The sequence below is a fragment of the Acomys minous genome (genome assembly GCF_964271855.1).
Source record: "Acomys minous genome assembly, chromosome: 7".
Classification (NCBI taxonomy): Eukaryota; Metazoa; Chordata; class Mammalia; order Rodentia; family Muridae; genus Acomys; species Acomys minous.
This window is the reverse complement of record NC_140488.1, coordinates 105,153,631-105,168,046: the sequence shown is the minus strand read 5'-3', so window position 1 is coordinate 105,168,046 and position 14,416 is coordinate 105,153,631. Positions and strand designations below refer to the sequence as shown.

Genomic DNA, 14,416 nt, shown 5'->3' with positions numbered 1-14,416 from the left:
ATCTGTGAATCTGTTGATGGGCACCAAGCCTGGATCTATTATAAAGATAATGTTAGTAGATCAGCAATAACATGGATGTGCAAGTATCTCTGAAGATCAGTGGTTCTTCACCTCCCTAATGCTGTAAACCTTTATGTGTGGTGACCCCCAACTATAAAACTATTTCATTGCTACTTCATAACTGTATTTTTGCTACTGTTATGAATCATGCTATAAATACCTGATAAGCAGAATAGCTCACATGCAACTACCAAGGAAGTCATGACTCACCAGTGGTTGAGGACCACTGGTCTATAGTATTCTATTAATCAACATCTGCTTTAGTGTTGGTATCACAACATTTTTGTCACTATGGCTCTGTAGTATAATATGAGATTATTATGTCCTGGTCATTCTGCTTGGGACTGCATTGGCTATTCAAGATTATGTAATTCAATATGAATCCTAGACTTGGCTTCTATAATTCTGTGAAGACTGTAATTTGAATTTTGATGGAGCCTACAATGACTATTTGTACTGCTTTCAGTAATATGGTTACAATATTAATATTGCCATCTATGAGCATGAAAGGTCTTCCCATCTACTACTGTCTTCTTTAGTCTTCTATGGTTTTAAAGTTTTCATCTTAAAGGCCTTTCACTTTCTTCATGTGGTCTAATTTAGGTTACTTATTTATTTGGAAGCAATTGTGAATGTCATTTTCCCCCAATTTCCTTTGTAGTAAGTTCATTATTGATGTACAAAGAGGACTACTTTTAAAAAATATTTTTAAGATTATAATATATCCTTTCCCTTTTCACTTTCCTTCCTCTGAACTTTCCCATGTACCCCGCCTTGCTTGTGTGTGTGCATGCATTCCTAAATATAAAAATATAGCCAGCCGACTGGGCACAGCAGCACACACCTGTAATCCCAACACTGGGAAGGCAGAGGCAGGTAGATCTGTGAGTTCGAGGCCAGCCTGGTCTACACAGCCAAGGCTACACAGAGGAACCCTGTCTGTCTGTTTTTCTTTCTTTCTTTCTCTTTCTTTCTTTCTTTCTTTCTTTCTTTCTTTCTTTCTTTCTTTCTTTCTTTCTTTCTTGTTTTTCAAGACAGGGTTTCTGTGTAGCCTTGGTTGTCCTAGACTCCCTTTGTAGACCAGGCTGGCCTCGAATTCAGAGATCTGCCTCCCTCTGCCTGAGTGCTAGGATTAAAGGCATGCGCTGCTGTGCCGGTGCTGAGACTGCTGTGTATAGTATTGTTTTTTGTATTTTTTAAAGTGCTGGTTTGGTAGTCATGAATTCCCATAGTTTTGCTTATCTTGAAATGTTCTTGTTTCTTCATTTACTTTAAAAGATAGCTTTCCTGGATGTAGCAATTTTAGTTGTCAGTTGTTTGGTTTCAGGGCTTGAAATATATTATGCCATGTTTTTCCAGCTTTTAGGCTTAGTGATGAAAGATTTTATGTTATTTTGACGCTTGCCTTGGCAGTGAGTTGGCATTTTCTCCATAATACATTTCTTTTCATTATAATTTTGGCTGATTTGTCATGGCAGGGCTTTTCCTCAGTCATGCTTACTGGGGGCTGAAAATACCTCATATCTGGCTATCCGTTTCTTTCCCTAGATTTTGGGTTTTTTTCTGTTTTAATATCATCGAATATTCTGCTTATGGCTTTACAATTTTAAAAATTAGATTTATTTTATTTGTTTTGCTTCCATGTATGTCTGTGCACAATGTGAAAATTTTCTGGAACTGAAGCTCCAGATGGTTGTGAGCCACCATGTGGGTGGGAGGAACTGAACTCAGGTTTTTTTTTTTTCTGTTTTTGATTTTTTAACACAGAGTTTCTCTGTGTAGCCCTGGCTGTCCTGGACTCACTTTGTAGGCTGGCCTCGAACTCACAGCGATCCATCTGCCTCTGCCTCTCAAATGCTGGGGTTAAAGGCGTGTGCCACCATGCCAGGCTTAAACTCAGTACTCTTTTTGTTAGTTTCTTTTTGGTTTTTCCGAGTCAAGGTTTCTCTGTGTAGCCTTAGCTGTCCTAGAGTCACTTTGTAGACCAGGCTGACCTCGAACTCACAGCAATCCACCTGCCTCTGCTTCCAGAGTGCTGGGATTAAGGCATGTGCCACCATGCCCAGCTGAACTCTGTACTCTTAATCACTGAGCCATCTCTCCAGTCTGATGCCTTAACACTTTATCTTAGCTCTTCTCTAAGATTCTTAAGTCTGGGCTCTTGAACGTATCCTAAGAATTCCTACAAGTTTTGGCCATGTTAACTTTTTTCTTTATCTATACCTCAGGGTATTTTGTCCTCTATTTTTCTTATTCTTTTCTTCTGCTTCATTTTGTATGCTGATGATTCTTCTCACTGTGCTTTTTTGATAGATTCTTTCATTTTCTGAAGTTTAGCTTGGTTCTTTTTCAGAACCCCAACCTCCTTAGTGAATGTCTTCTATATGGTTTTTGCATTTTGCCTCCACACTGCTGACCTTTCCATCTACTTTGATAGCTTTAGTACCTAGGCCCTGAATTGATTTCCTTACTTCAGCCATCTGGTCATTTGAGTCCTTTACTTGAATACTGGTATCTTTTAAATAGGACTTTGAAATCTTTTCTTTCCAGTAGTACGGAGGAACGGTGAGCATATGAACACATGAGCTCAGTGTCACAGTGGCTCATTCTCTCTGGCTATACTTTGTTGTATTTTGTGTATCTGCTGAGATATGGCTTCTAGTTTTACTGTTTCTTTTTCTTGCTTATTTTGTTTATTTTCTGGGAGTCCTCATGGTGACCTGCCTTTAGTTGGGTTTGTATTTCTCATAATTACTTAGTAAGTGAAGCCAACCCAGTAACAGAAACAAAGGTTTGACAAAAAGCCTGGTGTTAGCATGCTGTAAAAACCCTTTGTACTTCCCTTCTGTCTTTAAGGTTCAAGACAGAGGGACTAGGACACTATGGAAAATGTATTTTAGTTGTTTACAGCCAAGATTATTAAGGATTAAAAGTAAAAAGAGCAATGAATGTGGAAAAGGGAAAGGAAGGAATAAAGTATAAGAAAAGGAAAAGAACAAGGCTACAGGTATGAGAAACAATAGAGAAAACAAAGAATAGGTGCAAAAAAAAAAGTAAGGATTCTTATAAAGGCTGTTCTTCCAAGATACAAATTAAAATAAAAGCATTGAACACTTAAAATACAAACATATAAGTTATTAACTACATAAAATAATATCTAAAACAAGCTATCATAATGTTAGTCTTTCTTTCTTTCTTTGGGATGAATATAGTTGCTTCCCACTTTGGTTATCTCTTTTAGCTGTTTCTGTAGATAGACAGCTGTCAGTCTCTGCAGTTTAAACAAATTAAAGGAGTATGTCTTCCCTGTTATAAGAAGGCTCTGTGTTGTACTTGCTTTCTGCAGTAGTTTCCAGTCTGAAACACTCCATGCCACCTACAGCCTTATCTTTGGATTATTTCTGATCACAGCTTCCATGAGGAGCTTTGTGAGTCTGGGGCTCTGAGGGAACATGAAAGTAGGGCCAATACTTGTATTTACTTCTGTCATAAGATGTTGTGTTTGAACCCAGACCCCTGCTGTTTATTTGCTAGTGGCCCATACATCTTGCCTGCAAATCCTTGTGTCCATCCATAACAGCATGCCAGGTTCACCATAACTCTTTAGTGTCACCATGCTATTGCTTGTGCAAGCAGTGCTGGTGGTAGTGCTTTCCCTTTATTCTTTAGCTTAGTCACTCTGGGGCTCTTGATTCTTCCTGCCTTGTTGTATGTCTACCTTGGTATCCCTGGGAGTCTCAATGCTTCTGGTGTGTCCAGTTCCTGGCTGTGTCTCCGGATCCCTGTTCCTATGACAGTCATGCTCAGGAGGGGACAGCTTCTCCCTGGTCTTCTTGGTGCCCTTGATTCCAGGGGAGGCAGTTTGGTATGTTCCTGTCTTGTTGCTCACTGTTTCTACTGAAGATGATTTTCCCTCTCAACTCAGTTTATTTCTTCTCTATGCTGCTCTTATCCTCACATGCCAACACTTTTCACCTGTTCCACTTGTGCCTTGCTTGATAGTCTGGCACTCTTTCCTTCTTAGCAACGGTGTTTCCTTTCTAAAAATCCAGGGGTTTCTCCTTCACCAGGTCACAAGTTCCCTCTTCCTTTTCAAAACTTTCTTGGATATTTAAAAAAATATATTTTATTTAGTTTTAATCTATGTGCATTGGTGTGAGGGTGTCAGATCTTGGAATTACAGACAGTTGTGAGCTGCCATGTGGGTGCTGGGAGTTGAACCTGGGTCCTTTGGAAGAGCAGGCACTGCTCTTAACCACTGAGCCACCTCGTCAAGCTCTGGATATTTTATTTTTATTTCCCAGATGGTATCAAAGATCTCAAAAGGTTAGTTAACTTGCATATTCTTATATGTTTTTGTATCAGTTTGGTTCACATGATGCATGGGACTTGGGTTGTTTTTTCTTTAAAATTCCTGAATATAGTAACTTTTTCTCTTAAATTCCCATGAAGAACTAATATCCTTGCCCAATTACTTTTCATGTTCAAAATATAAGCCTATTATGCTTATATGAAAAGGACAATGGGCAACAGTTCAGTCAGTTGCAGGATCCCTTAGAACTCAACTTCTTATTTGATTAATCTAGTGTAAACATAAATGCAGTCAACCAGTTTCTTTGAATGTCAAAAATGACAACTATTTCCCAGGCATGAACAGTTCCGATATAGAAAGTCTCTTACCTACAGCTCAGCTTGAACTGCTTGATAATGTTGCTGATTTTCTCAAATCTGTGAGCATCACGCTGTTCTTTACACTGATAATGAGAAATCACCTGTGAAAAGGGATATTATTTTTTAATTCATGCAAATACTCATATCACTATTACTAATTAAAACAGACATCTGGAGCCAGGCAGTGGGGTCTCACACACCTTTAATCGCAGCACTCAGGAGGCAGATGCAGGCAGATCTCTGAGTTTGAGGCCAGCTTGGTTTACAGAGTGAATTCCAGAACAGCCAGGGCTACACACCTGTCTCAAAAAATCAATAAACAAGCAAACAAGTAAGTCAGACAACTGTGAGTCCTTTGGTCATTCTAGTTCGTTGCTGTTGTTTTCTAGGTGCAGTGAACTTTGTTGCTGGTATTCAATAGATTAGGGCTCCCTGGGTCCCTCCCATTATTCTGGGGTCTAGGATGGAAACTGTGAGGGGAGATGCTCAGTGTTGGGCTGAGTTGGAACAGGGACTCCTCAGCAGCTGAGGACCTCTCTCTTGCTCTCATGTCCTTGCTGGGATGGGTGGTCCAGGGCTTCTTACTCCTTGGAGGCCATGTAGGCCATGAGGTCCACCACCCTGTTGCTGTAGCCAAATTTATTGTCATACCAGGAAATGAGCTTTACAAAGTTGTCATTGAGGGCAAGGCAAGCCCCAGCATCAAAGGTGGAAGAGTGGGGGTCACTGTCAAAGTAGCAGAATTTTGGGGGCGTTTTTTGTTGTTGTTGTTTTGATTTTCAAGACCAGGTTTCTCTGTTATCTTGGCTGTCCTGAAACTCACTTTGTAGACCAGGCTGGCCTACAGAGATTCACAGAGATCCGCCTGCCTCTGCCCCTCCCCCCCCCAGTGCTGGGATTAAAGGCATGCACCACCACACCCAGCTTTAAAGTTGCAGTTTTTTTTAACAGAAAGTTTTTTAAAGATTTATTTATTTATTATACAGTATTCTGCCTGCATGTATACTTGCAGGCCAGAAGAGGGCACTAGATCTCATTATAGATGGCTGTGAGCCACCATGTGGTTGCTGGAAATTGAACTCAGGACCTCAGGAAGAGCACTCAGTGCTTTTAACCTCTGAGCCATCTTTCCAGCCCCAGGTCCTAGTTTTAAGAACTGAGTTGCTACCTGGCATCCTGTTTCTTGGCCTCTGTGCCATATCCTTGCCAACAATTTCCATATTTATTTTAAAAATATACCCAGAATCATTTAGTTATAACTTGGTTAGATCATTCGTGTATTCTCTAGAGATGATTTTTTGACTCATGATGGTATGACTTTTGGCTTACTGTGATGAGTAAGCAATAGTCAGTAAAAAACATATTTTGAATTTTTCCAGGCTTGGAATATATTGAGCAATTTTTTTTTTTTGATGCTGAACAGCAACAGGGAACCATAGGTTCCAGAATACAAAGGTCAATTCCCAGCCAGCCATGGTGGCACATGACTTTAATCCCAGCACTGGGGAGGGGGGGAGGGGCAGAGGCAGGCGGATAGCTGTGAGTTTGAGGCCAGCCTGGTCTACAAAGCGAGTCCAGGACAGCCAAGGCTACACAGAGAAACCCTATCTCAAAAACCCAAAAATAAATAAACAAATAAATAATAACAATAACAACAACAACAACAACAGCAAAGGTCAATTCCAAGATTAGAAAAGTGAAGGTCTGATCACTCAGGGAATTTGCACTGCTAAGCAATGAGCTTATCAGAATATAAATCGAGCCCAAGTCAAAGGGCATTTGGTGTCTTCTCAATTATCTCACCCACCCCCATAGGGTTTCTCTCCTGGACTCACCTACCTCTGCCTCCCAAGTGCTGGGATTAAAGGTGTGTGCTTAATTGTTAAATCTTGCCTAATTAAGATGGCCTCCAGATTAAAATAATATAAAGTGGAAATAAATAAAAATATCAAGCTGCTCTTGGGCAGTACCTAACGTTTAATTTTAAAGAAGTCTATAACAAACTGTTTAAAAGCCTTTACTAGATGAGCCCAAGTCTTGACTAGCACAAATGACAGACATCCACAATAGCTAAAATACCTTCCTAACATCTTCCAATTTAAAAACCACAAGTACACGAAAGGCTGACAAGAACTTGTGAATTTCTAGCAGAAGAAATCCACATCATTTGCCAGAAGAGAATTGGCCCAGAAATCCTGACATGTTACCTATTCGAAATATAATTCTTTTACCAGTGACAGACCAGATAGATGCACCTTGGATTTATCTCCCTCAATACAAATCATCAGTCACACAAAAGCTGTCTGTTAGGAACAGAGTTTGCATTGGGCTATCATTGCATGCTAAGTGTGGTAGGTAATGACAAGCAAATACCACTGAAGCAAGGTTTGTTGTGCCATATACATCAAAACAAACAGAACAGCTTACATCCTTATTGATACAAACATTAGCCAGAAAAACAAATTAGGTTGAGTAGTAATTCTGGGGAAGTGAACCATACCAGTGGACTGACACAGAGGGGTACTCTAGTTAGGATCATAGCCTGGGTTCTACAGCTAGCAGGAAGAGTGTGTTTTCATAAAGGAAGAGGGGAAACTACATGCATACATTCTCTATCCTCTGTTACTAATTAATTACATGCTAAGGTTTGTGGGGCTGCATACCATTACCCTATCTATCTATCTATCTATCTATCTATCTATCTATCTATCTATCTATAGGGTTTCTCTGTGTAGCCTTTGCTGTCCTGGACTTGCTTTGTAGATAGGCTGGCTATCTACCTATGTATTATTTTTTAATTTGTAGACAGGATTGTCTGTGTGGCCTCAGCTGTTCTGGACTCACTTTATAGAGGAGGCTGCTCTCGAACTCACAGAGATCCACCTGCCTCTGTTGGGATTACATATGTGTGTCACTGTGCCAGGCCCTGTCTCATTTTAATGTATACAATAAACATTGTTCCTCTTATTTTGTAGAAAAGGCACAGAATGATTAAGGCATTTGAGCTCACCCAGCAGTGGTAAAATTCAGAAACTTAGTTCTTCACTTGGAGCTGTTTTTAGCCTTACATTAAACGAGCTTACTAAAATTACTTATGCACTGTGCTCTGACAAATTAGCTTTTATTACTATTTTGGTGGTGGTGGTGCCCTTTCAAGACAGTGCTTCTCTGTGTCACTGTCCTGGAACTTGCTCTGTAGACCAGGCTGGTCTGGAACTCAGAGATTCACTGCCTCTGCCTTTGCCTCTCCAAGGCCTATGCCATCACCACCCAGAGGCTATTACTACTATTTTTAAATGTATACATTGGGCTGGAGAGATGGCTCAGTAATTAAGAGTACTTCCTGATGTTCCAGAGGATACAAGTTTGGTTCCCAGCACCTATGCCAGGCAGATCATAAGTGCTTGTGTCTCCAGCTCCAAGAAATCTGAATACCTTCTTCTGGCCTCCATGGGTACCAAACACACAATGGCAACCTCACTCTTAGGCAGATAGACACACAGGCACACACACTCAAACACACACACACACATACACACACACACACAAATCTTATATATATATGAATATATATACATATATATATATATATATGAATAACAGGTTTTTGCATCACCCACTCACAGCTGATACTGTTGTTAAATTCAAATTTTTTTCCTAAGGAGAAAAGGTTTATTTAGATTCATAGTGTTCTACATTCCAGCCTATAACTGGGTGAACCCACCGTGGCAGGCCGAACACAAGGCCTATATCACAGCTGGAATGCATGGCACAGCAAAACTGGAGGGAGGGACAGAGGAAGGAACAAAAGTCTCCCAATTCCCCTCAAAGCCATATCCTTAGTACTTAAGGACCTCCCCCAGGCTCCACCTTTGAAAAGTTCTACTATTTTACAACAGCATCACTTCAGAATCTCTGGAGCAGTGGTTCTCGACCTTTCTGATGTTGCGAATCTCCAACCATAAAATTACTTTCATTGCTACTCCATCACTATAATTTTCTTATTGTTACGAATCATAATGGAAATATCTGTTTTCCAATGGTCTTAGGCAACCAATGTAAAAGGTTTGTTGGACGCCCCCAAAGGGGTTATGACACACAGTTGAAAATCACTGCTTAAGAGTGCCACATGGGCTGGACATGGTGGCTCATGCCATTAATCCCAGCACTCGGGAGGCAGAGGCAGGCGGATCACTGTGAGTTTGAGGCCAGTGCTCTACAAAGTCAGTCCATGACAGCCAACGCCACACAGAGAGACCCTGTCTCGAAAAAGAAAAAAGAAAAAAGAAGAAAAAAAAAAGAATGACACATGGGCTCTCAGAGAACACTTGGGATCCATACTGTAACAACATCATAGACAAGAACTTTAAATAGGCCGTGCTAAAAAAAAAACATGAACTTTTATGAAGCGTTACATTTAATTTATAAGAAAAGTAGAACTACCAGCATGTCTCTTACCTGCTCTACTCCTCCATCTGAACACTGACCACTTTTTTGTTTTTTCTTTTTCTTTCTTTCTTTTTGAGACAGGGTCTCTCTGTGTAGCCTTGGCTGTCCTGGACTCACTTTGTAGACCAGGCTGGCCTTGAACTCACAGAGATCCACCTGCCTCTGCCTCCCAAGTGCTGGGATTAAAGGCATGTGCCACCACTCCTGGCTTGTTTTTCTGGTTTGTTTTGTTTTATTTTTTTTGAGACAGGGGTTTTCTGTGTAGCCTTGGCTGTTCTGGACTAGCTTTGGAATTTAGGCTGGCAGCAAACTCACAGCGATCCGCCTGCCTCTGACTCCCTGAGCGCTGGGATTATAGGCGTGCACCACCACACTCAGCCTCCATCTGAATTTTTAAGTAAGTCATTGAGTCTTTTACATGTTAGAAGTTTTTATGTTGTATCAATCTTTTTGAGAAATGGGTGGGAGGAAGAGTTTTCTTAATAAAGGTTGGTGAGTAATAGTAATCCTTTACCATAATTGTATAGTTATTACTAGAACTAATCTGAAGTCTCTGACAAGGCGTAACTGCCAAAATCTAAATCTTACTACTTACTGAAAGGTTATTTACCAGAGGACTTTTTCCACACCACTTGCACACAATATTGCTCTATAAATAAGAACATACCTGCTGATGTGAATGGGTGTGGTTCTTCCTTAAAGTAGTAACATGCTGGTTTCTGACTGCAAGAAGACAGTTTGAAATCTATCTGTAGAACAGAAAATCCTTACCAAAAAAGTAGCTCTCTCAAACAGAAGCACTTCATCAGCCTCAATGATTTCAGCAAAATTCCGCAGGTTCATTTCCAGTTGCTGAACATTGGGAATCAGCTGGTAAACAATGCTGGACCAAGCCTAACAGGACAGAAACACAACTGACTATTACTAATAGGTAGCTAGTTCAAGGCCTTTGCAATGAGTAAGTACCCTACAAGAAACAAGACAGCAAAACACATTGATAATTGAGTCAAAAAATACAGACGTTAAATATAACAGAAATGAAACATCAAAATTAACCTAATACTTGATTTGTATCCTTGAGTTGAATTTCTAGAGTTCAAACACTTGAGAAATGCTGGAGAAATTTCTTTTCGTGAGCAAATAGGTAATTTAGTGCCATCATGTAGCCTTAGGAAAAAAAAATCACAAAGTATGACCTATTGTACTAAAACCCTTCTAATCCAGACATCCAACAAACATTGAAGTCCAACATGTACACAGCTTTAAAAGAAGAAATAATGCTATATTCAACATACATCCAAGAGTCAATTTTTTTGAAAATATCAGAGCTACAATGAGATGTAGGCCCTCCCTTCAAAGATAGAACATGTCATTATAAAAGGAACAACTGGGATTATGATTTTCAAATGTTTGGTGACATCTGTAAAAATTACGGATTCCTTTGAATTTTAAATGGCCTATCATATGACTGCGTGAAACTGACTTTATCCAGGAGTATGACCAATAAATGCATGCAGATGAAATTTGTTTTACCCTCCTAAGTATTCTCTTAAAGTGCTTGTTTCATATTTCTGCTATAAAATCTCCTTTACTCTCACTCCCAATTTGCCTGGTTAGGTGTACTTTGTTCTTCTGTCTCCTATAAGATGTCAGGAACCTTATCTTAGCCATTTGTGTAGGTGACAGCATCCAGGAGATAGACAACGAATGCTTGTTGAATAAAACTTAATATTAAAAAAAAATGTAAGTCAGTTCTATGCAACATTAATGTAAGAGATAGTAGTAGCGCCATGTCTCTGTTCCAATTAGTTTTTATTACTCAGGCGTAGTGTTCCAAATTCCCAGGTTGGTGTTAATGTCACTGCTGAATTTACCTTGGAGAAGGCACCAAAGCTAACCACAGCAGAGACATTGTCACTCACAGCAGTGTTGTGATTAGCCAATTGTCTTTGGTCGTGTTATGTATTGCCATCCTTCACACCGCAGCTGGTTCTTATCAGTGCGTCATGTCGATCCTTATCACGGTTACCTGTTCTATGGGAATAAGGCTTTGAGAGAAATTCGGCCCATATTAATCTAGAACAGTACTTCCTAGACAGGTATCTCAAAATGTGGTTATTTAGAGTGAGCCTGGGGCAACATTAATACTGGGGGGAAATGAACGAGTTGAAAAATCAGTGGGCTATTTTAAAAATTCCAATGGTTTTCCTCCTTGCAAGTCAGGTTTCTGTGCTTCTGGTTGTAGATGCTTGTCAGATGAGTTGATACTGAAGCTCTAGCTACCAGTGACGGAGAAGGAGCCTTTACCACCCAGAGTCACACTTGTCAATGAATACCAGAAGCAGTCTGAAGGAGAGGTTTGACCATATGAGGACACAAAGGTAGTTAGTCTTTAGACCACTAGTAAGCCAGAAAAACAGAAGCAGAAGCCTATGTACCACTAAGGTAACTTCAACTTCATCCACAGAACTACTGAGGTAACAGCCTCTAGACTGCAGATAAGTGTGATAGCCATTCCAGCAATACTAACAACAAGGGTTGAATGCTCCAATTCCACATGAAAGCTGAAGTTACACTGTACAATATACATATCGTATCTTGTTCTAAGATTGGCTTCTCTCATTTATCCACTAAATATTTTTCTTCTGGGGCTATCTGAATTTAGGCCCATTAGCGGATACCATTAGCCCCTGCACATTAGCCACAACTACAATAATCATCGAGACCATAATGGGTCCAAATGGATGGTGGATGTTAAACGACAGTTTTGCTATGACAAAGAACAGTAGCAGACTAATCATATCCAAACTGGCAAAGCCAGTGTGACTTGGTGACAATGTTGACCCAATCTAAGATTAAAACCAAAATTGTTGGACGTTAAGTTTGATGTTTTTCAAACAATTTGTTATAGATTATTTTCTTTTTAGTACAACAAATCTAGATGGGTATGAAATAGTTTAAAATATTTTAGTTTTGTTAATATCTTTTTTAATGTTTATTCATGCTTTTACAGTGCAGAACTGGGAAACATACACACCTTATACAGAGTTTCATCCCAGATAGATGTTCGGAAACACGAACATTCTAATGGACGTGATAAACGCCTTAAGTCTTCTTCGCGTTCTTTAAAAATCTGAATTAAAAAATCCAACAACTGATCAGCATATAACAGCTCTCCTCCTTCATTGCAAAATCTGATTTGTAATTATTTTATCATATTTTGACCAGGACCTCTTACTCTGGGTTCATAGGAATCTTGAGTGTTATTATTTCTCAAACAAGGCTATCAGTGTGTTAATAACTATTAATTAGATTTCTTCAGGCTTATCCTGTTTTTGCTAAATATTCATAGAGATCACTGTGTTAGAAAATAAAATTAATCATATACATCTTTTTTTGTTTTTGTTTTTTGAGACAGGGTTTCTCTGTGTAGTCCTGGCTGTCCTGGACTTACTTTGTTACCAAGTTGGCCTTGAACTCACAGCAATCTGCCTGCCTCTGCCTCCCAAGTACTGAGATTAAAGGCATGTACCACCGTGCCCAGCATAATCATACATCTTAAAATATAGGTATACTCCAATCTGCCAAATAGAGATCATTTTAATATGGCAAAACCTTTATTAAATTTTTACAAATCAAAATATGTTTAGTTCTCCAGTATTATAGAAATACTGTTTTATTTATTTTTTGGGTTTTTGACACAGGGTTTCTCTGAATTGCCCTGGCTATCCTAGAACTCGCTCTGTAAACTAGGCTGGTCTCAGACTCACAGAGATCCACCTGTCTCTGCCTCCCGAGTGCTGGGATTACAGATGTGCACCACCATGCCCCACTCAGAAATACTTTTTAATAACATATGTTTTAAAAGATGTATTTATTACTTATACAGTATTCTTCCTGCATGTATGCCTGCAGGCCAGAAGAGGGCACCAGATCTCATTACAGCTGGTTGTGAGCCACCATGTGGGTGCTGGGAACTGAACTCAGGACCTTTGGAAGAGTAGCCAGTGTTCTTAATCTCTGAGCCATCTCTCCAGCCCTTAATAACATATTACATGATTATATGCAAACTCATATATTTATATGTTTAGTATATTGAATTTGCCGTACATATAACCCATACAAACAAGTAAGCTCTAGCCAACTAGGATTTGTTTTTATGTATACATACTCATATATACAGAGAAAATATTTGTATAAAGAGTGTACACTCAGCCGGGCACAATGGTACACGCCTGTAATCCCAGTACTCAGGGAGGCAGAGGCAGGCAGATCACTGTGAGTTCGAGGTCAGCCTGGTCTACAAAGCAAATAAAACCCTGTCTCAAAAAACAAACAAACAAAAAACCCATGTATATTCAGATGTTTCCCTTTGTGGGTGGATTGCTAGTATGCATGTACACATAGTGATGGCCAATTCGTTTTAATTTTTAAATTATGTCTTAAATTAAAATATACTACTTTCCCCCTTCCCTTTCCTCACTCCAGCCCTCCTAAGTCCTCCCTCTCCATTTTGTCCCTTGTCCCACTTCCTTTTTTTTTTTCCGATACAGGGTTTCTCTGTGTAGCCTTGGCTGTCCTGGACTCCCTTGTAGACCAAGCTGGCCTTGAACTCACAGTGATCCACCAGCCTCTGCCTCCCGAGTGCTAGGATTAAAGACATGCACCACCACTGCCCAGGTCACTTCCTTCTTAAAATGATAGTCTTTCCTTTTGTTAGTATTCTCATATGCATACCCACTAATAAATAAAGACAACAGCTTCATTTTTTGCTGTTTGTGTGTATTTTGGTTTAAGGGCTGACTACTTTGTACTAGGTAGCCAACTGCTGTCTAATTGGACTTAAACTCCAACAAGAGAGAAATCATGCCTGATACTAGAAACCTAGTTAACTTCCAAGGACTAGTGAAGTCATTAATATTTTTCTTCTTTTTATTTATTATTTATACAATATTATGCCTGCATATACACCTGCAGGCCAGAAGAGGGCATCAGATCACATTATAGATGGTTGTCAGCCACCATGTGGTTGCTGGGAATTGAACTCAGGACCTCTGGAAGAGCAGCCAGTGCGCTTAAACTTTGAGCCATCTCTCCAGCCCTAAGTCATGGATCTTAGAAGCGAATCTACTATTGCCACCTTGCTAGACCAGTATAATTCCCTACTATATTCTGGGTTTGCTTTTGTTTTTGTTTGTCGAGACAGAGTTTCTCTGTGTAGCCTTGGCTGTCCTGG

General features: G+C 39.7%; 1 protein-coding gene across 3 annotated transcripts in view; it reads right to left on the bottom strand.

The window, feature by feature from the left end:
• Positions 1 to 14,416, bottom strand: part of RRAGB (Ras related GTP binding B) — a 53,163-nt gene that overhangs the window by 20,606 nt on the left and 18,141 nt on the right. For all 3 annotated transcript variants that reach the window (XM_084791093.1, XM_084791091.1, XM_084791092.1), the window contains 3 exons: positions 12,218 to 12,313; positions 9,952 to 10,074; positions 4,741 to 4,832 (listed from right to left, as the gene is read on the bottom strand). In XM_084791093.1, coding sequence (XP_084647219.1) covers positions 4,741 to 4,832; positions 9,952 to 10,074; positions 12,218 to 12,313 — 311 coding nt within the window. The remainder of the gene's footprint in view (positions 1 to 4,740; positions 4,833 to 9,951; positions 10,075 to 12,217; positions 12,314 to 14,416) is intronic.